Source organism: Lutra lutra, chromosome 8 (assembly GCF_902655055.1).
Source record: "Lutra lutra chromosome 8, mLutLut1.2, whole genome shotgun sequence".
Classification (NCBI taxonomy): domain Eukaryota; kingdom Metazoa; phylum Chordata; class Mammalia; order Carnivora; family Mustelidae; genus Lutra; species Lutra lutra.
In genome coordinates this window covers 96330182-96356585 of record NC_062285.1, presented here as the reverse complement: position 1 = coordinate 96356585, position 26404 = coordinate 96330182, and the positions used below count along the sequence as shown (strand labels likewise).

The following is a 26404-nucleotide window of genomic DNA, read 5'->3' as shown; positions in this document are numbered from 1 at the left end:
ACAAATTTTAAGGTCTGATTTCTTGTTCAATGTCTCTCTCCACACCAATCTGTAAACTACCCGGGGGCAGGAATTCTGTCGCTCCTGTTGCTCACTGTGAAATCTCCAGCGCCTAGCTAGGCCCTCAGTAATTACCAGTTGGTTTATAAAGCCAGTACAAGAACTAACTGAAAAAGGAGGAGGGAATCAGGGCGCCTGGCTGGCTCATTCGGTTAAGTGTCTGACTCGATTTTGGCTCAGGTCATGATCTCGGGGTTGTGAGATCAAGCTCTGCGAACTCTCTGTTGGGCTCCGTGCTCAGTGGGGAGTCTGCTTCTCTCTCTCTCTGTCCTTCCCCCCTGTTTATGCTCGCTCTCTCTCTAAAATAAATAAATAAGTCTTTAAAAAAAGAACAGGGAGTCTTATAATATTTCTGATTTAAACAGTTTATTTTGTTGCAATTTGCCTCAGGAAGTTTAGAATTTCTCAAATGTCTAGTATACATTTATATTTGTCCAAACATTTGTTTGCTTTTATAAAAAATATAAAATCTCACCACTTGATTCCCTTCAACTTTAGGTTTTTCTAGTGTATTTAAACATGGCCAGCCCATTTTCCAGAAATATATTTGTATAAAGTAGCATGTTTCTGTCACCAGCTGCCATGCAACAAAACATCCCTAAATTGAGGGAATTAAATCCTTTTTATTTACTCTCAATTCTGTAACTTAGGAATTTAGACAAGCCAGAGCAAGGCTGGCTAATCTCTGTACCATCCTGTCTGGAGCCTCAGCTGGGTCCTGGCACATGGCTGGAGTCTCAATTCTGGCTGTCACCTGGGTTCCTCATTTCCCCAGGCAGACTCTCCACAGGACTAGCCCAGAGGCTCAGGCTTCCCAAAGAGAGTGTTCCAAGAGCAAAAGCCCCAAAATGCAAACACTTATCATAGCCCTGCTTACCGCACAGCAGCTACTATCCCACTGGCGAAAGCAGGTCACACAGAGGGGCTGCAGAGTGCGTGAATGCCAAGTGTGGCTCACCCGAGGCTCCTGGGACAGTGTCCACCTTCCCTGTGTTCACATCTGGAAGAACACTTGGGGCACAAACCAAAGGCACAAACCAAAGTGATACACGTGGCACGAATCCACTCCCTCACATACCATCAGGAAACCCTAAAATATTCTTTCTTTTAAAGGGAAAATACTAACTTCTATGACCTGAACAGAAATTTCCCCGATGCTTTTGAATTTAACAATGTATCAAGGCAGCCTGAAACTGTGGCCGTCATGGAGTGGCTGAAGACAGAGACGTTTGTCCTCTCCGCAAACCTCCACGGCGGTGCCCTGGTGGCCAGCTACCCGTTTGACAATGGTGTTCCAGGTGAGCAAACAAATGACTGGCCTGGCCTCCTGAGTTCCAAATGGGGCTGCAAAGCTGACCTCTGAAGGGGAGGAGTGTGCCTTCTTGTCTTCGCTGCCAGGGGTGGCGTTTGCTCACCTCTGAGCCACCTGTCCACAGGTGGGCAGTGTGGCTGACCTGACGACCTACTGGAGGGTCACTGGGAAGATAGTAAAATTGGGTTGGAATACCCCACATAGGCAAAAGGCCTAAAACAAAATAAAACCAGAACGTACCCTTCTTTGCTAATCCTAGGAGCAGCCATTTGACTCCTTTTAAAACTCTGGGATGAGGACTTAAAATGAGAGCAGTGCCTTTATTTAACCCCACAGTATGCAAGGAGAGTTCACCAGCCTTGAGAAATTAGCGAGAGTGACTGAGAGGATATCTAACTTGGAAGCTGATACAGGAGGAGTTGGAATACGCATCTGGTTTATTTTGTGTGGTACCACTCTGTGTTCGTGACAAACGAGGAGCACTCATGGGAGTGGGTGGAGGGCCCTCGGGGAAAGCAGGGTTTCTGCAGGTGAAGCGATGGCGTTTTGCTGACACAGTGCCCCATGCGTTTCCAAGTGCTCGTACTCTAACACCAACAGAAAGGTCTTGCTTTGTCTTTCACACACAGCGACAGGGACATCACACTCCCGTAGCTTAACCCCTGATGACGATGTTTTCCAATACCTTGCACATACCTACGCTTCTAGAAATCCCACCATGAAGAAAGGAGACCAGTGTAAAAACAAAATGAACTTTCCTAATGGAATCACAAATGGCTACTCTTGGTATCCACTCAAAGGTAAGTTTCTCTTCCCTTCTAGCATTCTCCTTCTTGCCTTCCTCCAGAGATGCCAGCTGGCTTTTGTTGACCCCAGCAGCTGTCAAAGTTTGTTGCGCATGATGCTGTCTCTTCTGTCATGTCTCTGTCAGCTAATGTCCCAGAAGCAGGGGGATGGAGGGGGTGACTGCCCAAGAGCTGCTCAGATACTTGCTCAGCGTTTACCTATGTGAGCCGGGAACTACGCCAGGAAAGTTGCCAGGACGCAGCCCCTACCCTCCGGCTTAATAGGAAAGAGCAACGTGCACCTAAGTAATTGTGGTGGCAGTGTAATCAGAATAAAAAGGAGAGATTTAGAAAAGGTACAGCGTGCCACAGAGGTGGAAGGCCAGGATACAATCGGGAGTAGAGAAGACCCTGGAGAAGTGTAATGCTATGTCACATCAACCAGGGGCAGCTGCTAATCCAGCTACTATGGCCACGAACCAGTGGGATCCAAATATTGCCAGGCTGTCTGGTTTATAAAATAAGCTGAACTTGTACATGAGGTATCGTGATTTTTAAAGCCACTTTGAAAACTGAACAAAAATGCTTCTCCAGCTGGATACGAGGTGGGTTGGGGGGGCTCCAGTTTTCTGCCTGGCTCAGGAGGGAGGGAATAGGGAGACTGCCATGTAGGGATCATGGGATGAGGGCCGGAGAGGAGGATGTTCTTGTGAAAAGAATTGTGTAAGCGAGCCCAGGGATGTAGGAGAACTGGGGCTAGTTGGGGGCCTGGGAGAGGGCAGGCGGGGACCAGGTCTCGTGGCTATGGCCACAGTGGAAGGTGCCCCCTTAGAGACTGGGTCAGCGGACCCTGTCTGAAGCACACTGTGGGCTGCGTCCCGGCGCACAGACCCCTTTCCTGGTGTCACTGTAGCAGAGACCTCCGTGTAAGCAGTGGGGCCAGTGAGACCCTGCAGCAGTCCATGCTTCTCCCTGCTGTCCCCGACACGGCTCCTGCCACAGGCCTGGTGCCTGCTCCTTACTCTTCACAGGCAGCAGAGGGCTCACTCCCACCCGGGGGCAGAGCCGTAGAGCCGTCCCTTGGGGGCAGTCTGCAACCCTTGGGGGCAGCTCCAGAGGTTTGGGAAATGAGCCAGGAACCTAACATTGCTGTCCAGGAACCTAATGTTGCTGTCGGGAACTGTTCCCAAGTGGACCTGGGTGGACACGGTGTATCCGGAGAAGAAAAGCAGGCAGAGCCAGCCACTGTGAGGAGCTTAGAGCATTCCAGCTTGGTCTGGAGGTTTTGTACCCCAGGCCTGACCCCCTTTATCCAGAGCCATGCACACTCCACGCTTAGCAGCCCCACCCCTGTGCGCTTTGGACACCTGTTCCGCCGTTTATGTTCTTTCTACCTGAGAAGCATCCAACCAAGGACTTCGGTTTTCTTTTCTTTCTTCCTTTTCTCTCTTATTTCTTGGTGAAAACAAGGTCAGAAATACAAAATTTAGAAGGTAAGTAAATACAAAGGACAGGAATTCTTCCTGCTAGAATTTAGACCTACATAGATATTACTTAATATAAAATTTTGATATAATATTTTGACTATTTTCTTAACATGAGGTTGTTTTCCCCAACTCACTACTTCCTGATGGAATTGAGAATACATATTTTATTAGGCAGATAATTGAGTTTAATAAGCTAAAATCTGGCAGAAAGTAACTTCCTTCAAAGTTACCGTATTTCATCAAATCCAAGATGCCACAGATTATAAAATACACTTTCCAAGGAAGGAAAGAAAATGTTTCTGGACAATCTAATGACAATGGTGTTTTTCAGTCATCAAGTTTAAGATCGATAATTCAGATTTTAAAATATAAAAAGTTTTGCATCTGGGAAATATGAAATAAGACCCTCTGAAAATAGGGTCTCCAGAAGTGAGAACTGGGAGGGGGGCATGGGTCTCTTCTCTCCTGGGAGCCGGCCGGGCCCCCTTCCTTTTATCCCCGAAGCAGCTCCGTGTCATGGGCAGGAGCACAGGGCCTTGAGCATGATGGCCTATGCTGGGCTCTACACTCACTGGCATGTCACTCACCCTCAGGGACTGTCTCCTCATCTATAAGACATGGGGAGTCACTGCCATGACAAGCTCTTCAGATGGTACCCAGTCCTAGTGAATGATCACTAAATGTTAGCCATTATTCTCCAGATGAGTGTACTTAGCTTACCTAGTGTATTTATGAATGGTTTGTGAATAATTTTTAAAAAGTATCATTCTATGTGTGTTTTAGAATGTAATTTACGACGAAATGTATGCTGATGAATCCTTTTTGTATTGTGTGATCAACAAAAAAGGAATGACCCTCCCCCTCCCCCTCTGTGGGTACATGGTTGAACTTGGGTCCGCTCTGATCCAGTAACCCATATGGGAGTATTTAGGATTGCCTGTTCGTGCCTGGCTAATAAAATGTCAAGTCCTGAGTTTACATGCGAATATGTCAGATTCATCTTTTCCTGTTCCCATGTACTTTCCTTGGAACTGTCTGATTCACTTGTCCCCAAGGTACAGGATACTTGACTGCATTCCAATTTTAGACCTTAAAAAAATTAAATATGTTTGTGTTTAGGTGGAATGCAAGATTACAACTACGTCTGGGCCCAGTGTTTTGAAATTACGTTGGAGCTGTCATGCTGTAAATATCCTCATGAGGAGAAGCTTCCATTCTTCTGGAATAAAAACAAGGCCTCACTGATTGAATATATAAAACAGGTGCACCTAGGTTTGTAAGATTTTTTTTTTTTTATTAATTCCTTTTAACACAAGACATAGCCTCTGGCAAAACCTTTGGGTTGAGGAAATGCAAGCCCCTATTTGTTTTCCTGGTATAGCCTCGTTTGAGTACCAGAACTAATGATTAAGAATTTTCTCTGCAGGAATATCTATAGCGCGTGAGAAATGCGATGCCCGTCAGCTCATAGAAGAGGGCGTGTGTGTGGCTTTTAATGTGGGGGAGAAAAATCCAGAGCACTTCAAATTCTTTCACATGGAATGACCAGGAAATCTCGCAAAAGATCGAGGAAAACAGGTTATTACTCTGTTATGTCATCACCCATCTAGGAAATGCCCAGTTTGCCTGTCACTTGTCACATAGTATCGCAGATCCGGAGAACACTAGACGCACCATTTTGCCTTCTTCTAGTACCGGGGTGCCTCCTGCGCACCATTAGCTTCAAAGCGCTCACACCCTGCAACTGCCCAATGACCCACCTGGTGCTGGCCGTCTTCCCAGCCTGGTCCTTTGACAGCTGTCTAGCTTTTATCATAGGGGGACAGACCAACCAGGGCAAGAGTGGTAGTTCTCAACCCTCCCTTGAGGGTTTGTGAAAACGCAGATTGCCAGGTCCGGCCCTGGAGTTTGATTTAGTGCGTCTTGAATGGCGCATCTTTCCCAAGGACGCGCTGGTGCTGTGGGTCCGGGGACCACACTTTGGAAACCACTCACCGGAAAAACACGGTGCCTGTGACGGTGGTAGAGTCGTAGGGTTTGAGCTTCTTTAGTCCGGCTGCGTCTCTGAATGGCCAGGGTGCAAGTGCTTTCATTCCGTTCAGAATGGCATCAGAGATCGGCATAGTAGTTAGGCCACTATGCAGGGCTAAAGTGGGTATGGGTTTGTGTCGAGGAGGGTTGCATAACCACACAACTCCTAGAACTGTCTGCATGCTTCACCGCAAAGCTTTCTACCTGCTGGAGAAATGGAGGGAAGAGTCAGAAGCACACGGGGTCCAGGGCTGAGTGCAAGGATAATTAAGAACGTCCCTTGGCCCATACATGCCCCACCCTCCTTTTCTCTCCCCAACCTCCAGCACCCCCACAGCACAGGTACACAAAGATTATTGGTGAATTCAGAGGGGTGAGACATGTATGAAGTAGGCTGATACTCTGTGATAAGGGATGTTAAAAAGCCTTTTTTCATCAACATCCTCTTAGCATTTATTAAGATTACTGGGTCCTCTCTTGATCAATATTCTGGTATTTTGCTACTGGATTTTCATCATGAGCACATAGTAATTTAGCCTTTCTATTATATTTCCTTATTTGGTGTTCCTCTGCCTATTCTAAAATTTCTCCTTTATCAACATCGACGTGGGAGTGCAGCTGAACAAAAAATATGCTCCACATAACCTCACTAGTCTTTCTGGAATTTCAGTCTAGCTGTAAGTGTTATTTTCTAAGCGCTGAATTAAGGTGGGCTCTGAAGTATTGTGGTGACATAATAATGCCAATGAAGGAGCTTTGTAAACGGTGAAATAACATGCACGTTGTAGCATGACTATCATTAATTTGGAGAGCTTACAAGTCCATTTACACAAGGTTTTATAAATATTTATCTGCCTGTCCCTGTAACCAAGTGTGCATAATCTACTTAAAAATATATAAGCACATCAACCCTGCCCCCGTGTGGTTTAAGATGGAAGGAATGAAGAGTCAAGAATTTAGGAAAGTAAAAGGTAGCTTGGGGTCAACCAGAAGTGTGCTTACTGTTTAAGGCAAAGATTTTGTTGCTGTCAAAACTTTTACATTTTAAACTTTTCTGAAGGAAACTAATATATGTTTCGTGTTTTTCTGCTCCAGTAAATAATTGGTCTGGGGGTAGTTCAGGGTCATTTTTTCCTTGTGGCTTCTTCTCATGTCATTAAGATGATGTGTCACTAAGTGAACACAGTGGAAGGTGAACTGTTAAAACATTTAAAATGATCTTTTAGGGACGCCTGGGTGGCTCAGTTGGTTAAGCAGCTGCCTTCGGCTCAGGTCATGATCCCAGCGTCCTGGGATCGAGTCCCACATCAGGCTCCTTGCTTGGTGGGGAGCCTGCTTCTCCCTCTGCCTCTGCCTGCCATTCTGTCTGCCTGTGCTTGCTCTCTCTCCCTCTCTCTCTGACAAATAAATAAAAAAAATCTTAAAAAAAAATAAATAAAAATAAAATGATCTTTTATTAGCTGTACTCCTGAAATTTTGATGTGAGGGGTATGGTGTCAGGTTCAGTACGGGCTCTGGAGAGTAGTGTGGATTTACAGCCAGGCTCTGGGAGCTTAAGGTTATTTAATAATCCAAAGCCTTAGTCTCCTCTGTGAAAGTGTGATATTGCCTACGTCATAGAATTAATGTGAGGATTCAATAAGAACATGCATGTTAAGCATTTGCCATACAGCCTAAAATACACTAACGATAAATGTTCACTCCTGTTATTAGTAATAAGACACCATTAATCAATTCCATGATTCCAAGCAATCTTGCGATTATAATTGTTTCCCAAATAGTTTGACCATGAGACAAAACTACTGAGTCCCACATAGGTAAGTATCTTATTGTAAGTTACTACACTGCCATTTTTTTTAAAGTAATCTCTACAGCCAATGTGGGCCTCAAATTCATGACCCCAAGATTAAGAATCACATACTCCACTGACTGAGCCAGCCAGGCACCACCACCTCCCCAACTTGTAAATACACCGGCAATTTTTAATTTAGGATTTAGCGGAATCTACCAAGGGCAATGTTATAGTAGTTTGGTGACTGAGTAAGCAACTTGGAAAGGACAGGCATGGATTTAGGTTTTCAGCACAGGTGCTATAAATGGAATATTTGACAACAAACAAATTTAGCCTATAAACCTGATTGTTAGCTTGACTGTATTTTAAGTTACCTCAGAAATAAGTTTACCAAGTTCTGGTTCAAGATGGCAATGTAGGAGGATCCTGAATTCATTTCCTCCCACAGACGCACGGACTCCATAGCTATATATAGGACAGTTTCTTCTGAAAGAAACCCAGAAACTACCTGAGCCATTCCTACAGGCTGGGCGAATGAGAATAAATGCAGTGGGTAGGAGAGGCTGAGACACAGTCCTGCTGTATGCCCCACCCCTGCTGCAGCAACCACGTGGAGGGAACTCACAACTCCAAGCAGCAGGTTTGAGCCCCTTTGTGCCAGATTTAAAAGCCACACCCAAACAATCCCTGAAAACACCTAGCTTTGAAAGTCACAGGGCTTTCATCCACAAGACCCTCAAGACTATAGCGAACTGGGAAATAGTTCTTAAAGGGGCTACAAAGGTGCACCTGGCTGCCTGCCAGAGCCCAGTGCAGAGCCAGCCAACTGAAAGATGCCCAGGGGTTTTCTGTGGAAAAGCCCTGTTTGCTGGTCTTGAAGCTTTGATCTGAGGGGCAGGCATCCAATTTAACACCTCTAGGGGTCTACTGAAATACTCTCCAAAGATGGAGGCCGGCAAACACCGTGTTTGCACTCTCCCTCCATCCAGGTCACCAGTCATTCCCAAAAGGAAGTCTGTGTATGAATCTGGTGCCCCAGTTTTTGGGGTTACTACCCAAGGGATATCTCTCAGTGGCTCTGGTAGCCAGTGTTCATATGTTCAGTGTTTGTGTTCATGGCTCCAACAGGACACTAGCAAACAGTTCTTAACTGGCTCTCACCCCAGGGCTTGGTGTAAAGGGAATCGGAGGTACATCCATCCCTGTCTTCCCCTAAAAGAGGTTCATCTGCATACTTCAAAAGCTTCTGTCTGAGGGTCTGGCGTACAATCTGCCTGACTCTAGGTACTGATAGGTATGGGCACAACCTCAACTACTGGGAACTACTAAACATAAAAATGATCACAAAGGTTTGAGAAACAACTAAGAACTAGCACAGAGTTGAATGAGGAGGTTCATCTACAAAAGACCACTCCTCCAGGACTGGAAGACCATATTCCAAACAAAAAAACCCAAGATAAAGCCTCAAAAAAGACCTTACTGAAACGGTGATAAGTGACTTAACTGATAAAGAGTTCCAGTAGGGATCCCTGGGTGGCTCAGCTGGTTAAGCTGCTGCCTTCAGCTCGGGTCATGATCCAGGATCCTGGGATCTAGTCCCATATCAGGCTCCTTGCTCAGCAGGGAGCCTGCTTCTCCCTCTGCCCCTGTTCCTGTGCATGCACTCTTTCTCTTTCTCCTTCTCTGTCAAATAAATAAATAAAATCTTAAAAAAAAACAAGTTCCAATAAGGACCATAAAATATGCTCACTGAACTCAGAATAGTGCATGAATGAAATGAGAATTTCAACAAAGAGGTACTAGAAGACACCACCAAACAGAAGTCACACAGGTGAAGAGTACCAACAGATTCAACATCAGACTAGATGAAGAAAAATCAGTGAACTTGAAGACAGGGCAATGGAACTACTAATCCAGTCAGAGTAGCAAAAAGAGAAGAAGGAAATAGAGTAGAGATAGCTTAAGGGACTTATGAGACGACATCGAGCATACCAACATCTGCATTACAGGGGTCCCAGAAAGAGAAGAGAGAGAGAAAGGGACAGAAAGCTTGTATGAATGGCTGAAGAGTTCCCTAACCTGGGGAAGGAAACAGACCTCCAGATCCAGGATGGCCGGAGAGTTCCCAATAAGATGAACTCAGACCCATACCAAGACATGTTATAATCAAAGCATCAGATGTTAAAGCTAGAAAATCTGAAAAGTGGCAGAGAAAAACAACTTGTTACATACAAGAGAATCCCATAATATTATCAAAGTTTTTTGTTTTTTGTTTTTTTCCCTCCGTAGAAGCTTTGCAAGCCAGAATGGAGTGTCACAATATATTCAAAATACTAAAAGAAAATAACTGCCAACCAAAAATATCTGGCAAAGCTGTCCTTCATAATTGAAGGAGAGAGAAAGGATTTTCTAGACAAGCAAAAGTTAAGGAGTTCATCGCCACTAGACCAGGCTTACAAGAAAGGTTAAGGAAACTTCCTTAGGCTGAAATGAAAGGGTACTAATTAGTAACACAAAAACTCACTGGTAAAGGTAAATCTTTAATAAAATTCAGAACAATCTAATGTTGTAAATGTAGTGACTAATCACTTACAAAACTATTATGAAGGTTAAAAAGACAAAGTAGGAAAAATAACTAAAATAGTTTGTTAATGGATATACAAGGTAATGAGATGTAAAATGTAGGCAGGAGGGAATAAACATACAAAGGTTTAGAATGCAATCATGTTATTATCAACTTAAAATAGACTGTTACAGTTTTACTTAAGTGTCAAGGTAACCAAAGCTAAAACCTACATGTAAAAAAAGATGAAGGAATCTAAGCATACCACTACAGAAAACCAACAGATTGCAAAGGAATTACAAAACAGCCAGAAAACAATGATCAAAATGGTAATAAGTACATAATTATCAGTAATTGCTTTAAGGACTAAATTCTCCAATCAAGGGGTGCCTGGGTGGCTCAGGCCTTAGGACCCCAGAGTTGGGTCTCTGCCTTAGGTTCAGATCATGATCTCGGGGTTTTGGGATTGACACCCACATCGGGCTCTCTGCTCAGTGGGGAGCCTGCTACCCCTCTCTCTCTGCGTGCCTCTCTGCCCTGCCTGCTTGTGATTTCTCTGTCAAATAAAAAAGTCTTTATTTTTTAAAAAGGTATATAGATTTTTTTTTAAAGATTTCATTCATTTATTTGGCAGACAGAGATCACAAGCAGGCAGAGAGAGGAGAAAGCAGGCTTCCCGCGGAGCAGAGAGCCCGATGTGGGGCTCGATCCCAGGACCCCGAGATCATGACCTGAGCCGAAGGCAGAGCTTTAACCCACTGAGCCACCCAGGTGCCCCTAAAAAAGTCTTTTAAAAAAAATTCTCCAATCAAGAGAGTGACTGGATAGATTAAAAAAAATAAAAAACCATAAGACCCATCTATATATATGTTGCCTATAGGAGACTCACCTCAGATATAAGGACACAACAGACTCAAAGTGAAGGGGTGGAAAAGATACTCCATACAAATGGAAACCAAAAGAAAGCTGGGATAGCTATACTTACATCAGACAAAACAGACTTTAAGAAACCAGTAAGAAGCAAGGTTATTATAGAATTTTAAAGGAGTCAATCCAACAAAATGATATAACATAGGAGTACTTAACTATATAAAGCAAACATTAACAGACCTAAAGGATAAAATAGACAGCAATATAGTAACAGCAAGGCCTTTAATATCCCACTTTCCATCAATGGATAGGTCATCCAGACAGAAAATGATACTTAACATATACAGAGCATTCCATTCAATAGCAGCAGAATACACATTTTCTTTAAGTGCACATGGAACATTCTCTAGAATAAATCATATGTCATGCCACAAAATAAGTCTTAATTTACAAAGACTGGGGTACCTGGGTGGCTCAGTTGTTTAAGCATCTGCCTTTGGCTCAGGTCATGATCCCAGGGTCCTGGGATCGAGCCCCACATCAGGCTCCCTGCTCAGTGGGGAGCACTCTTCCCTCTCCCTCTGCCCTTCTCCCTGCTGGTGCCTTCTTTCACTCTTGCTCTCTTTCAAATAAAATCTTTTTTTTTTTAAGATTTTATTTATTTGAGAGAGAGAGAGAATGAGAGGGGGAGAAGGTCAGGGGAAGAAGCAGACTCCCCATGGAGCTGGGAGCCCGATATGGGACTCGATCTCAGGACTCCAGGATCATGACCTGAGCCGAAGGCAGTCGCCTAACCAACTGAGCCACCCAGGTGCCCCTCAAATAAAATCTTTTAAAAAAATGTACAAAGACAAATCATATCAACTATGTTTTCCAACCCCGGTGGTATAAAATTAGAAATCGATTACTAGAAGAAAACTGGAAAATTCACAAATATTCAGAGATGAAACAGCGTGCCACCACACAACCAGTAGGTCAAAAGAGAAATCAAAATCTTGAAATGAAAATACAACATACCAAAACTTAAGGGATGCAGCAAAAGCAGTTCTAAGAGAGAAGTTCAGAGAGATAAATGCCTGCATTAAGAAACAGAGATCTTACAGAATTGTTGAATCACTGTATTGTACACCTGAATCTAATATAACACTGTATGTTAACTATACTGGATTTAAATTTTTTTGAAAATCTCAACCTAACTTTACACCTCAACGAACTAAAAAAAGAAAGAAAAAAAGCTCAAAGGAATATGAAGAAACAAAGATCCAAACAGAATTAAATGAAATAGAAACTAAAAAGACAATAGAATAAAATCAATAAAACTAAGAGCTGGTTTTTTAAAAAGATAAACCTTTAGCTTAGTCTCACCAAGAAAGAGAGCAAGAACTCAAAATCAGAAATGAAAGGGATGTTGCAACTGATACCCCAGAAATGAAGAGGATCATAAAAGACTAAACAGTTATATACCCCCAAACTGGACAACCTAGATGATAATAAAATCCATAGAAGCAAGTACCTACCAAGACTGAATCAGGAAAAAATAGAAAATTTTAACAGACCCTTTCCTAGTAAGGAGATTTTTGGCATGTTTTTGATTGCTAATTCAAACAAAAACCCAAGACTAGATGGCTTCCTTGGTGAATTCCACCATTTAAAGATGATTTAATACCAGTCCTCAAACTCCTTTTCCAAGGCCAGCATTACCCTGGTAGCAAACCCAGTGACACTACAAGAAAATTAGAAGCCAATATCCCTGATGAACATAGATGCAAAAATCCTCCAACAAAGTATTAGCAAACCAGCTTCAGCAATACATTAAAAAGACCTTGATCAAGTGGAATTTATTCCAGGGATGCAAGGAGGGCTTGACATGTGCAAAATCAATCGGCCTGATAAACCACATCAACAAAATGAAAGATAAAAATAATATGATCATCCCAATAGATGCAGAAAAAAATTTAACAAAATTTAACATCCATTTATAAAAACAAAACAAAAAATATTGAACTATGTTAACTAGATATATTGTGATCATTTCACAAATATACATATATCAAATCATTATGTTGTACATCTGATACTAATGTTTTATGACAATTAGATCTCAATTTTTTGGAAAGGTTTGCCTTAAATACTTATTATCCAAGCAGCTTAATAAATATTGGGTGTATTTCTCTTAAATAACTACAAGAATATTTTTTCACAGGTCGTAAAATGTAGTGTTAACATTTAATGTTGTTTTTGTCTTGCAGGTGTAAAGGGTCAAGTTTTTGATCAGAATGGAAATCCATTACCCAATGTAATTGTAGAAGTCCAAGACAGAAAACATATCTGCCCTTACAGAACCAACAAATTTGGAGAGTATTATCTTCTTCTCTTGCCTGGGTCCTATGTAATAAATGTAAGTATACAACCCTTACTATTGTTACTAAAGCATTTCAGAAATTGTAGTACTTGCCTTGAAAGAATCTGAAATAAGACTGGGAAGTCCCAAAAGTAGATACATCAGGACAGAAGGAAAGGACATCATCAGACTTGCATTTGGCAGGGAATGGGAGAGGTGGGAATAATAGGAACATACAAAACAAATCATGTTTTTTTCCCAACTGACAGTATTTTAAATAGAAGCCAAAACCTATTGCGATATGTTCTATGATAAAAGATGGAATGAACCTTATTATTAGTAAGAATAATTAAACAATGTAGCCAAAGTACTTCCAAGTTTCATGGAATACCATTTCAATGCCCATTTCATGAAACATAATTTGTGCTATTAAAAAATGGATTGGCGGGGCGCCTGGGTGGCTCAGTGGGTTAAGCCGCTGCCTTCGGCTCAGGTCATGATCTCAGGGTCCTGGGATCGAGTCCCACATCGGGCTCTCTGCTCAGCAGGGAGCCTGCTTCCCTCTCTCTCTCTGCCTGCCTCTCTGTCTGCTTGTGATCTCTGTCAGATAAATAAAATCTTTAAAAAAAAAAAAAAAATGGATTGGCGGGGGTGCCTGGGTGGCTCAGGGTCATGATCCCAGGATCCTGAGATCAAGCCCCGAGTCAGGCTCTCTGCTCAGCAGGGAGCCTGCTTCCCCCCATCCCTCTGCCTGCCTCTGCCTACTTGTGATCTCTGTCAAATAAATAAATAAAATCTTTAAAAAAAAAAATGGATTGGGACACAAGTTCCCTAAAATTCATGATTTAAAAAATTTGATCCATAAATTTTACCGCTATATAAAGCAAGTGACAGACCTATTTTCCAGCCCTTTCATAAGCAAATGGTGGTGAGTTCTAATCGATGCAAGTAAAGTTCCAGGTTAGTTCTATGAAGATGTTTGAGTCATTTATTCCTAGAGGGAGGCTGGGACTAGGTTGAGCCCAAATTAGATGTATGTGAATGCACTAAATGAATAAGTACCTGATTTAGTTGGCCAGATTGTGCCTCTTCCACCTTGATATGACTTTCTCTAAGACTCTCAAGATTCTTCTGCTTTGCCTAGTGGATCTGTTGTGAGCTACAAGCAGCTATTCTGTGCAGAGAGGCTCCTGGGAAGAGGTGGTCATCTACTTGGTAGTAAAAACTGGTTTTGTATTTTGTTATGTCCTAAAGGTGAAGTAATGAAAGACCTGTTTTGCAATTCATAAAACTGTAGGATTCAGAGCTTCTCTGTTTCACAGGTTATTCCTATAAGAACAGAGCCCAGCAGTGGGGCCCATCAGCTGTTAATCCTAAGAATTTCTCCTAGAACTGGAAAGACCTCAATTTACTGTAAATTTTTGCTTAAAAAGGCTTTTCCTGTTACAGTGACATTTCCATTCCATGAAAAAAGTGTGTGTGTGGGGGGTCCTTATAATGAATCTAAGTTACTTTTATGTAATCCCAAAAATAAGTCACACCTTTATAAAGTTATGAGTTGTTCATTTCCTTTTAGACTAATGTAGTACCTGTTGGCTTTAGCTGCTAGTTCTAGGACAAGGCTAGAAGGCAAGACTTTGGAAGCTGAAATGAATGACTAAAATATATACCAGTGGGTGCTTATGTAAATGATTTCCCCCATTCTTTTCCTTTTCCATATATAATAAAAGTATTTCTCAGGGGCACCTGGGTGGCCCAGTTGGTTAAGGGTCTGCCTTCAGCTCAGGTCATGATCCCAGGGTTCTGGGATTGAGGCCCCAGTCAGGCTCTCTGCTGCGTGGAGAGACTACTTTTCCCTCTCACTCCCCCAACCCCGAATGGGGAGCTTGCACCTGCTCACTCCCTTGGTCTCTCATGCTCCCTCTCCTCCTGTCAAATATGTAAATAAAGCTTCTTTTAAAAAAGGTCTTTCTCAGTAGATATCATCTCTATTTAGTTTAGCATTTGTCCTCTTTTTCCTGATTTGTTCCACTGAAATCAATCAATCAATCTAGCTGAAGATTCAGACTCGGGGAGAAAGCCAGGTAAAATCAAAGCCTTTCGAGGAAGCAATAAACTTGTACACTTAGATCAGCTGCAAGGAAAGTGGAATAAATTGAGAACAGAATTCCACTTATAAATAATCTCTATACCCAATCAGGATATTAAGTACAGAGTTGGAACAAAGGGTAACAGTCAAATCTTGACCTTTGCTCTCCATAAAAATGATGGGGAGAGCACCAGTCTGTGGCTTCCTTCTCCTAGCTTACATTTCCAGGTAAAGGACTGGTTGCGTTATTTCACTTTGTAACTCCAGGGAACAGGCCCTGGATAGCTCATTCAGTGAGTCGACCTGAAGCTGTTCCTAGCCTGGGAGGCCTGGCAGCTGGTCATGTGTGCTTCATAAAGGCTACATTTTAGTGGTGGATGTCAGTGTTTTTAGTGTTGGCACCACGAAACATCTGCAATCACTCAGATGATTGTTTTTTTGTTTCCTCTCAGGTTACAGTCCCTGGACACAATCCATATCTCACAAAGGTGGTTATTCCAGAAAAATCCCAGAACTTCAGTGCTCTTAAAAAGGATATTTTACTTCCCTTCAGAGGACAGCTGGATTCTATCCCAGTATCAAATCCTTCATGTCCTAAGATTCCTCTGTATAGTGATTTGCCAAGCCACTCAGCCGCAACAAAGCCTGGTCTGTTCTTATTTTTAGTGACTGTCTTTCACATGTTTGTCAAATAAAGCAAAATGTGAAACCCAACCCCCATCACCACCTGGAATCAGGGATTACTCACACCAGGTTGCTGCAACTCTTTGAACTCCCTCTGTGGGACCTTGACTGAAGAAACACCATGGTCCTTCCCTAAGGAGAGAAATGGTTGTTTTCAAACTACAACAAACAATGTGTGGCGATAAAAAAAGGAATGATTTAATCTTGACGAATGGAAGACACCTTTCAAGTACTGTCCACTTACACTTAATCTTGAAGTTGTCTTAGGAATTTATAAGAAAAACTTGAGAATCAAGAAAGAAGTTCCTGCAAGAAAAAAAAAAAAAAAAACAAATTTTGTACACAGAGAGCCAGGTGAATATAAGCAATGAAGATGAACATCTACATGGAGTAGATGAACTACCTACAGAACCTCGCCATGAGTGCTATATGGGAAGATACAGTTAAGTGCCATATATAATTACTTCTCAGCACAGGGAGAAATGATGATAGGACTGGGACATATTTCATTTCACAAATGTTCTAAGGAAATAGTGGAAAGAGGCAACCATGTCTCAGTGGCTCAAGAAAAACCATGGGCCTGATAGGATGACAAGGTTCTATCTACAGAGTCCCAAACCAACAGTTCAATTAAGTCCCTCCATTCTGCACTCAGATGCCACAGTTCTGTCATGCTGATGACCTCCAGATGTGTAATTCTAGCATCTTGCCTGAGCTTCAAACTCAAGTCCCAACTTCCCACTGTACATATCCACCTGGGTTTGACCCACAGGTACCTCACACTCAATGATGTTGAAACTGAACATATTTTTCTCCCTGGAGCTGCTCATAGTCCCCGTACTTGTCTCTGGTATCACTGAACTTGAAACCTGAGAGTCATCCTTGATATTTTCTCCTCTTCCTTAGCAGCCCAGAGTCAGTCACGAAAGACTGATGTGAATTATAAAATGTTGATTGATTCTCCTCTCTCCATGGCTGGTAACGTCAAGTTTAGGCCATCGTGATTCACTGGCACCATTTCAACAGTTTTACTGGTCTCTTGTGCCTCGCCTTCTCTTCAAATCTGTCTTTCACACAGCACTGGGGAAGAAGGTCTACTCAAAACAAAAAACAACAATTAACTTGCTTATAGTTTCTATGCACCTAATGCACAGTTTGTGTCCTGCGTGTTAGCACCATTCTGACCCACCACCACTCCTTTCCCACTCCTTTATAACTCAGTGCAGGTGTCAACTCCTCCAGAAAGCCTTTGCTGACCATGATCCGTCCCAATCCTTTCTACTTCCTCCCAGTCAATCTGGAGACCTTTCCTCTTTGGTGCTCAAATTAAATGGGTTACCTCTATTATGAATTTACAGCTGTATTATGATCTACTCTCATGTGTGATTTTCCCTAATAGAATGTGAGCTTTGAGGGTCTGTTCAATTAGTTTGAAAAATTCATTTTTCTATCTTCAGAGCCCAGTACATAGTAGAAACTGAAGGAATGAGTGAACAAAGAGTTCCATGAACCTATACCCAGTCTCTCCCAGAGACTGTGTTGGGCTTTGAGTCATTTTGTCAAACGAGATCCTATGCTTTGGCAATCTCCAGCTCAGTAACAACTGACAGAGGAGTTTTCAAATATGTATCAACAAATAAATGCAAATACAGTGTTTTTAGTATGCTTTGCAGTTATCCTAAGGTTCATAGTAAATGTATTATGTTACCAGTTAACAACATAAGCTACTTTTATATTGAAAAACAAAATTGTTACCATTAGTACTCAACTGAAGCAACTGTTCTCCACTGTCATGAGAGTTAACCTATCTTAAAATATTTTATGTAAGAATTAAGGGGGGGAAACATCAAACCAAAAAATAGCAACTCCTAAGCAGATTTCAAAATGCTGTGGATTGCTCATGGAATGTGAGTTTCTTTGGTTCTTTAAACTGAATGTTCCCTAGGATCTGAAAATGAAACTCTACTGCACTTGCTACGTGATGAATGCGTGAGAACCACAAATGAATGGAAGCCACCGGGCATGTAGGAACTATTGCTGTGCCAAGCTTAATCCACATGCACAAAATCATACTTGTTTATCTAAACAGCATTTGTAGTCCTTTTATCTCTTATAAAATCTGGTAATAATTTGAATATCTGGATAATTTTTATTTAAATAAACTAATTTATTATATACTTGAAAGTATGTATTAATATTACAGAAATGATTTTGATATGCTACAATGCACACACACACAACTCAATTTCCCATCAAGCCTTATTTTTCAGTCAGACATTCTGAGTTCTAACTTTTCTAAGATCCCAATTTTCAAAGGGACATGAACCAAAACCTGGTTTACAAGCCTTCATGTAAATTCCTTAAGGAAATAATGTTTTTAAAATCAGAAATTCTATCAAAATCATTTAGAGACAAGTAAAACAAACTCCAAACCAAATCTAAACCAAACCTGAACTTAATACAGAGCATGTTCAGGGCATATGTTTTGCAGCAAAGTGCTCAGAAGTAAACTTTGTGGTGAGGGTCTAGTATGATTGGACCTCCACTAACCAAGTGTCCAAGGGGAGAAACCACCATGCAATTCCAACTACACTCAGACCAGAGCCCCAAATCTCCCCACATGACATCTCTCCTACTATCCTCTTACCCTCTTAGACTGGAGGTTATTATGATCCTCAGGTTCTAAGTTCAGGTGCAATTCCGTTTATGGAGGAAACAACATGGTAAATGTTTATAAGATAGAGAATGAGATGAGAAGTAGATGGAATGAGAATAAAATTTTAATTAGAAGGCAAGGACCCTGAGTTCAAACCCACCCCACATTCAGTTTCCTTACCTGTTAAATGAAGGCCCCTGTTTGATGGATTCTGTGACTATCAAAAGCTGTCGTTTAAGATGCCATATTCTGATGTCCTTTCTGGTACTTGCCCAGGAAGAGAAAGGATAATTAGCACTAGGTGGCATAACTATTTTGAAGGCATTAAAGACCAGGTCTTTTGCTTCAGATACAAACAGAATTGACCTAAAAACTGAAACACTGGCTAGCTGGAATGAGCATTTTTTCTTTTTAAAGATTTATTTATTTGAGAGAGAGACAGTGAGAGAGAGCATGAGCGAGGAGAAGGTCAGAGGGAGAAGCAGACTCCCCATGGAGCTGGGAGCCCGATGCGGAACTCGATTCCGGGACTCCGGGATCATGACCTGAGCCGAAGGCAGTCGTCCAACCAACTGAGCCACCCAGGCGTCCCTGGAATGTGCATTTAATAATAGTTAAGGAATCTCCTGAACTAACAGCTTTTTTTCATGTATCTAAATTATGATAAATATTCACATAAATGAATCTAAATGAAGGGAGTATTTTGGAGAAATGTTAAGTCCCCACAGGTGTCATTTTGATTTTGGTGCTCAAATATCAGATCCAGAGCAGAAATATTTTTTTTTAAAGATTTTACTTATTTATTTGTCATAGAGAGAGAAGCGAGAGTGAGCACAGGCAGACAGAGTGGCAGGCAGAGGCAGAGGGAGAAGCAGGCTCCCTGCCAAGCAAAGAGCCCGATGCGGGACTCGATCCCAGGACGCCGGGATCATGACCCGAGCCGAAGGCAGCTGCTTAACCAACTGAGCCACCCAGGCGTCCCAGAGCAGAAATATTTTTAAAAGCCTCTTAGCATTTTTGAAAGTCTAAGAAATGTTGTGTTTTGTTCCAGAAGTGAATTTGCATTTGTAATGTTTTTAAAACTGTTAAAAGAAGTTACCTCCAGCTTTAGAAAGTAAAAATATCTGATACTGGATTGGAAATACCTTCTCCTAGGGCATCCAGAAAAAATGAGCAGAGGATACTATCTCATTGCAACAGGGTAAACTACTTATAAAGAAGTTTGCTTTTTATTCTACGGTGACAATACAGTTGTCTATTTTATGACAGATCCCTTATAACTTCCTCATGACTTCAGATGTGGGAAGGCAAGAGAAAATGATTACTGAAGAACCAAAAACAAAAAAACAAAAAAACCAACAACAAAAACAAACCACATCACAATACCTAAAACAGAAGGTTGGGGAAAGAGATTAACTGCATTAGAGACTTTACCTTCTATCACTAATGAGCAGAGTATCTGCTCGCCACAAAACATCTTATCCTGCCTTAGCATATGAACTATTCCACAGCCTTTTATAGATGTTTCACAGCTGATTTATAAGTTTTCTCAGTCACTTTTTTCTGTACTATAATTAAGAACTTGCACAAATTGTCTAAAACGAAGTTTATTGGGAAGGGACCATCACTACCTCTGAAATTAGTAAATTCAGAATATTACTTTTCTTTTTAAGATGTTATTTATTTGAGAGAGAGCAAGAACATGAGCAGGGTGGAGGTGGGGAGTAAATGGAGAGGGAAAGCAGGCTCCCTGCTGAGCAGGGAGCCTGATGCAGGGCTCAATCCCAGGACCCCCAGATCATGACCTGAGCTAAAGGCAGACGCTTAACCAGCTGAGGCGTCCAGGTGACCCTCCTGATTCTTAATAAAGAATATTCACGTAAGCAATGAATATGGTTTCCTTCCATTACCATTACCTTAAAAACAAATATGCAAATGTAACAAAGTCCACATACTAGACAGAACTGATGACCACCAAATAAAGCCTGGACAAGACCAAATTTATGATCTTTTTATTAGGCAGTAATAATGCAACAACTCTTCAAAATCCAGTCACTCCAGGACAGTTATGATAAAAATACTCATCCTGTTATATATGTTATATTCTAAATCTAAATTTTGTACCATGGGGCAAATGATGGATGAAAAATGTGCCTTCTGATTAAAAAAAAAAAAATTGCAAACTTCAGAATGCTCATTAATGTATTAAAGTCACCAAGAAATCATGCAGAAAAGAAATGGATTTTCCAAACATACTTAAGAGAACCATTTCCTTAAATAGTTTAGCCTAGTACCATCCCTTTGAACTTATATTCCTTGATTACCAAACATATTTTGGGAAATGCTGGTATAGGGAGAAGTCTTTGTCCTAAGTAATAAATTTTGTTGATTTCAAAGTGCCTTTGAAACACAGGGCATAGTTAAAAAAGACTTGAAATTGGAAAATTAAAGCCCCCAACCCTCATCACTGTAACCCCTGATGTCAAATTTCTGGCCAAGGACAGACAAGTTTGCCCTCTGAAACATGTAATAACGGTTTAAATGAGACATGGCTGAGTACAAAATGGCTAATTTAGAGGTACCAATTTCTAAAAAATGATGAATACCTCAACTTAGTAAATGGGAAAAAAATGTTATCTCTTTTCAAGAGAATTCATTATATATAGAAACCCCTTTGGCAGAAGTTCCCTGGAACATTTTAGCTAGATTTCAATATTTACAGTTCTTTAGAGGGTCCATTACTCCCCACTCCCACAGAAAGCAAGATGCAATTTTAAAATGGACTTAATTTTAAAATATTAGATTAGGGGAAAGTATAGCAAATGATTTATCCAGTTTCTGAATGGCAGAATTATGTGCTTTTGTTTTTCCAACTTCATTTTTGAAATTTTCTATTATTTACAATTTTTGTTTTTCCGTTCTTTATAATGAAAGAAAAGCAAGTGATTTAAAGACTGCAACCTCAAAAGTTTGGGACACCAGTTTACACAGGTAATTGCTACATCTTCTTAACACATTCATTAAACATTTCCAGAGCTTATGCTGAAATAGCACTTAAGTCAAAGTTAATTTAAAAATTATTTTCCCTTATTTACCACGGACATGAAGTTCTGAAGGATGAATACCAAAGGATTTCAAGGACCAAGGTGGGAAGTTTGTATTTTAACAAGCAAGAGCAGAACTCCACCACGTCTTTGCTCTCTAGCCCAGCAAGCTGTCCTGAGTGTTCTATCCCCTTAGGGGTCTACCTACCATCAAAGGATGCCTGCAGAGAATTCCCAGAGTAGTGCTTCCACCTTGTGGTCAGAAAAGTGTTTAATTAAAGAGCTTTGGTCTTCTCACTTGCCTCTTAAAAAAGAACAAAATAAACGTGAGAAAAGGTGGAAAAACTTAATACAGAGGGATGTTTTAAGCAAAACCTTACCAATTCTGTTAAATTCTGATACCGTATCAACTTTGGAAAACCACTGTTTTGTTAGACTGTTTCTCTTTTCCCTTTAAAGTAATTTACTGCGATTATTGAAACACTGCAAACTTTTTTCTGGGTATTTTTTAAAACTGTCTTTTCCTCTTATAAATTTGTGAAAACTACCCAACTGTTTTCCTTGACAATCATGCTTTACTGAATGCCTCCTGTGCACACAATGCGTTGTATTAGGCACTGGCCGGGGGGGTTGGGGGGCGGGGGGAGATACAAACAGATGTTACAACCTGCTTTTGGAGTGAAGATACAAAGCAACATATCAGTACATTTAAGTGTGAACTAGGTACGTAAGAGTTGAGACAATGTAGAAGGGGAAAAGATAGGATTAATTCAAGGCTAATCCAGCTGGGGTTTGGAGTGGTAATGGTTATAAATGGATACAAGAAAAGTAATTGAAAGCTACTATTTGTAAGTCTTTACTACCTGCCAGACCCTATTGTAGGCTCTATAGATTTGTCTCTAATTCTAAGGTCATAGAGCAAGTACCATATCTGCTATTTGAATTTAGCCCTTCCCACTCCATTAAGATGAAAATGACGAGAGAGAGAATGCAAATGAACTTTGTTGCAGTAAAAGGGTTTAAGAGTACAGTGGTGAAACAAAAGTAGCTGTTTCATAGAGAAGTCTACAAGTCTAAAATGAACCCCAGAACATTTGCGATAATATTAAACAAGAAATAGAATTAAGTTTTTTTCTGTATTTAAATCAGGGGACCAACATGAAGCTATCTGTAAACTACCGATAAATGAACCAAAAATGGGAGAGACCAAAGGCAGTGAGGTCAATTCAGGTAGGTTTTACTGGGATCTTGGAAGAAGGTCTAATACAGGGTGTAACCTGGAAAGGTGTACGAAAATTAACACATAAAAGTACTAAAACTTAACAGAAATGTTTAAACGGAATTCATCTAACATGACAGTAACAAAAATGGGGGAAAAAGACAAATTTTGCAATTTGCAAATGTGAAAGATGTTATTACCATAGTAAGTTGACTGTTAGTAGCATATCTAAATTATATTTTCAAGGTAGATCTGTGGGACTGAAATAGGAATTTGTCTTTTTTTTTTTTTTTTTTTAAGAGTTGAGAGAGCATGAGCACTTGAGTGCGGGGGGAGGGAGCAGAGACAAAGGAGAAGCAGACTCCCCACCAAGCAGGGAACCCTATATGGGGCTTGATGGCGGAGGCTCAGATCATGACCTGAACCAAGGACAGCCGCTTAACCAACTGAGCCACCAGGTGCTCCGATGTCCATAATTTTTAAAAACATGCACCTTTAAAGAAGAGCTTTAAAAGAGAATAAAAATTTGTTTTAGGATCATCTCTCTCCTAAAAACAAACAATTATGGTCTTCTTATCCAAAATATTATTTTAACAATTTTAATACATCATTTCAAATGTATTACCTATAATAAATTACTGAACATGTGAGTTTCCCATCTGCTTACACTTGAAACTACTCTTGTTCTATGTTCTGTTGCTTTTTTTTTTTAATGATTAATAGAAGATTTATTTAAACAATAATACAGAGAGTCATCACTGCCAGACTTAATATGAAATGTTCCATGTTCGATCCAATTTTCCTTCCTGGATAAGTTTTTCTTTCCTATCTCTGTCAGATTTGAAAACATAAAACCAGAAGAAAGGGGGCCCCATTCCAAACCAGAGCTTTTTTTTTTTCTTTTTTCTTTTTTTTTTTTTTTTTTGGTTTGCATAGTCTGCACGTTTAATCACTTTAAAACCTCTAACATTATCTCGTGTCCATTAAATAGAACCAACAATGCTGGGCCTGTTTAAATTACAAGAAAAAAAATCACTGGGCACCAACCCAGTATCTTACAAAATCAGCCAGGCTGGCCACAAGGGTGGGGGGATGGGAGAGGAGGGGACACCCCTGGGCAGGTGGCTGGGTGCCAGGAAGGGCTAGGGGAGAGAGAAAGAAAAGAGGGCTCCCGGATGGGAGGGGACTGATTGTCCTAATGGGAGGGGTGCGAAAGGCACGTCAGAAGAGGGGGACTTAAGGGGGCAGAACAGGTCAGTGCTTTCTCCACAAGGGCACAGTGTTGGAGGGGGCTCAGTGCCACTGCCTGCCCACCCCTGGCACTTGGAGAACCAGTGACCCATGAGCCCTTGGCACGATGAGCCCCATCTGAGACACAGATGACAGCCTGCCCCTCCCACCACAATCCCCTTTCCTAGGGCCCACCTGGCTTGCCCGCCTGCCTCTTCGGGACTTGGGGCTCAACTCCTCCTCACTCCTCAGCAACATGCTGCAGCCTCCCACACCTCAGGGCCAGGGTAGCCGGGGGAACAGCAGAGTGGACAGTGGGTGTGGGGAGGTGGGTGGTCCAGCTGCTACCCCCATTAAAAATACAAAAAAAAAAAAAAAATCAGCATCTAAAGTGAAATAATCACAAAGTGAAAATATATCCTCAAACAGCCCCTGAGATCCCCACAGGGGAAAGCAGCATCGGGTGGGAGGTGGGAGAGGCCGGCCAGGCCACCGTCCCTCCCCACCACCCACCCAGGGGCTCCGGGACTGTGAGTGCCAACAGCCCCGGCAGCCCCGGGCTCAGAAAACAGGGACTTGGGCCCTGGCAGGAGGGGAAGGGGCCCGAGAAGGTAGGGTGGTCAGGACACCAGCACGGGGCTCGGTTGGGCCAGCCACACTTGGCGGGCAGCCAGCTGTGGTGGAGGTGGGCAAAGGGACACACACGCGCGAGGGCACACCCTGGAAGCACCTGCCTTGCCTTGGTCCCTTTCTTTGATCACCGCTTCCTCAAGAGGCTCACCAGACTCGGGGGACAGGGTTGGGGATACAAAAGCCCTTGGAGAGGTGGCCTCCTCTTTCAAATACCCCCTAGGCCAGCCTCCCTGCTGCCTGGATGGGGACCATTATTGCTTTAGAGGAACAGGGAAGGGACAAGAGCTACAGCTCGGTCAGGAATCCCAAAAGAGACGGGCTGACCCTCTTCACTCTGCAGGGGATTCCGGCTGGGGCCTGGACCTTGGAAAGCTGTCCTAACGGTTCCACTCCTTTCTCCACGCAGAAGGGGTGCTAGAGGTGGGGTGAGGCCCTCCCCTGCTCCCCAGCTGGTCCTGGGGCCCCACCTCAGGCAGCCAGGGGGCCCGAAGGTAGGGTGGGAAGCAGTCTCTGCCCCTTGCCTCCCAGCTGGGGTCCAAACCCAGTCCCAAGATAAAAAAATACTTTGGTGAATTAAAAAGTGCCCAAGGAAGGGATGGGCTGGAAGGGGCAGGCAGTAGGCGCTCGTCAAAGGGCGCTCTGGTCTTTGATAAAGGCGGTCTTCTCGCCCCGGCCCTCGTCCTCTTCTGAGTCCGACGGGCACTCTTCCTGCCAGGCTTCGGGGGGCAGCCCCTTGTAGGAGATGAGGCCGCGGTCCATGGTGTACACCTTCACCCCCCGGAAGCTGAAGCCGGAGCGCAGCTGCAGGACCAGGAAGACGGTGACAAAGACCAGCATGATGAAGGCGCAGCTGAGGCCAGCCGCCACCTCGGGCAGGTGTGAGGGCAACAGCCCTGCCCGCGGCCGGGGCTCCGCCTCCACCTCTGTGGGCAGCCTCTGGGGCGGCGGCCGCTGCTGGGGCGACTCGCGGCTGCTCTGGCTCTGTCGGGAGCACGTCTGCTCCACGGGGTCCAGCGAGGCATGGCTGGGGCAGCTGAGGCAGTCTGTGGGGGCCAGCCCCTGGCAGGTGGCACACGAGCTGTGGCAGGGGGTACAGACGCTGGCCCGGATGGTCTCCACGTCGTTCTCGGTGCTGTAGTGCTTGGGGCGTGAAGCCTGGTGGGCAGTGCTGGACACAGGTCTTCTGGTGCAGGGAGAAGCCTTCCTCGCACACCACGCAGGCCTGGCTGCTCAAACCAGAGCTCCTAAGAGCGAGGTCTTGGGAGTGGGTCTGAAATTGGGATAGATGTTTGCTGATCTTGCATGGGTCCAATGAATCAACGCAGGATCTTCGATGAGCCCTTGGCGTTTGGGGTCGTTGTACTGAAGCAGATACTCCCGTTTAAGTCAGGATCTTATGGCCAACCGCTCGGCTTGCGCCTTCCGAGCTTCCGGAGATACGTTGTATTCGGCCCGGTCGAGGGTAGAGGGTAGGGTAGCCAGAGATGACGGCTCGTACTTGGGGAACGACATCTTGGCAATCCGGCACACACCTGTTGCTTTTTATTACTTCCTGTTAACAGTCCATTTTATAATTGAACACTCTGAACACCTTATGTGCTACTGCTT

The 26404-nt window shown here is 42.8% G+C and overlaps 1 protein-coding gene and 1 pseudogene across 1 annotated transcript in view; one reads left to right on the top strand and one right to left on the bottom strand.

Moving 5' to 3' along the window:
• The window catches only part of CPM (carboxypeptidase M), a 73364-nt gene extending 56233 nt beyond the window's left edge, over positions 1-17131 (top strand). Inside the window, exons 5-9 of the mRNA XM_047742779.1 lie at positions 1174-1358; positions 2002-2172; positions 4764-4916; positions 13150-13298; positions 15783-17131. Coding sequence (XP_047598735.1) covers positions 1174-1358; positions 2002-2172; positions 4764-4916; positions 13150-13298; positions 15783-16025 — 901 coding nt within the window. The 3' untranslated portion in view covers positions 16026-17131. The remainder of the gene's footprint in view (positions 1-1173; positions 1359-2001; positions 2173-4763; positions 4917-13149; positions 13299-15782) is intronic.
• Positions 17132-23633: 6502 nt separating this feature from the next.
• LOC125107557 (NADH dehydrogenase [ubiquinone] 1 beta subcomplex subunit 4-like) lies at positions 23634-26316 on the bottom strand (annotated as a pseudogene).
• Positions 26317-26404: the final 88 nt, after the last annotated feature.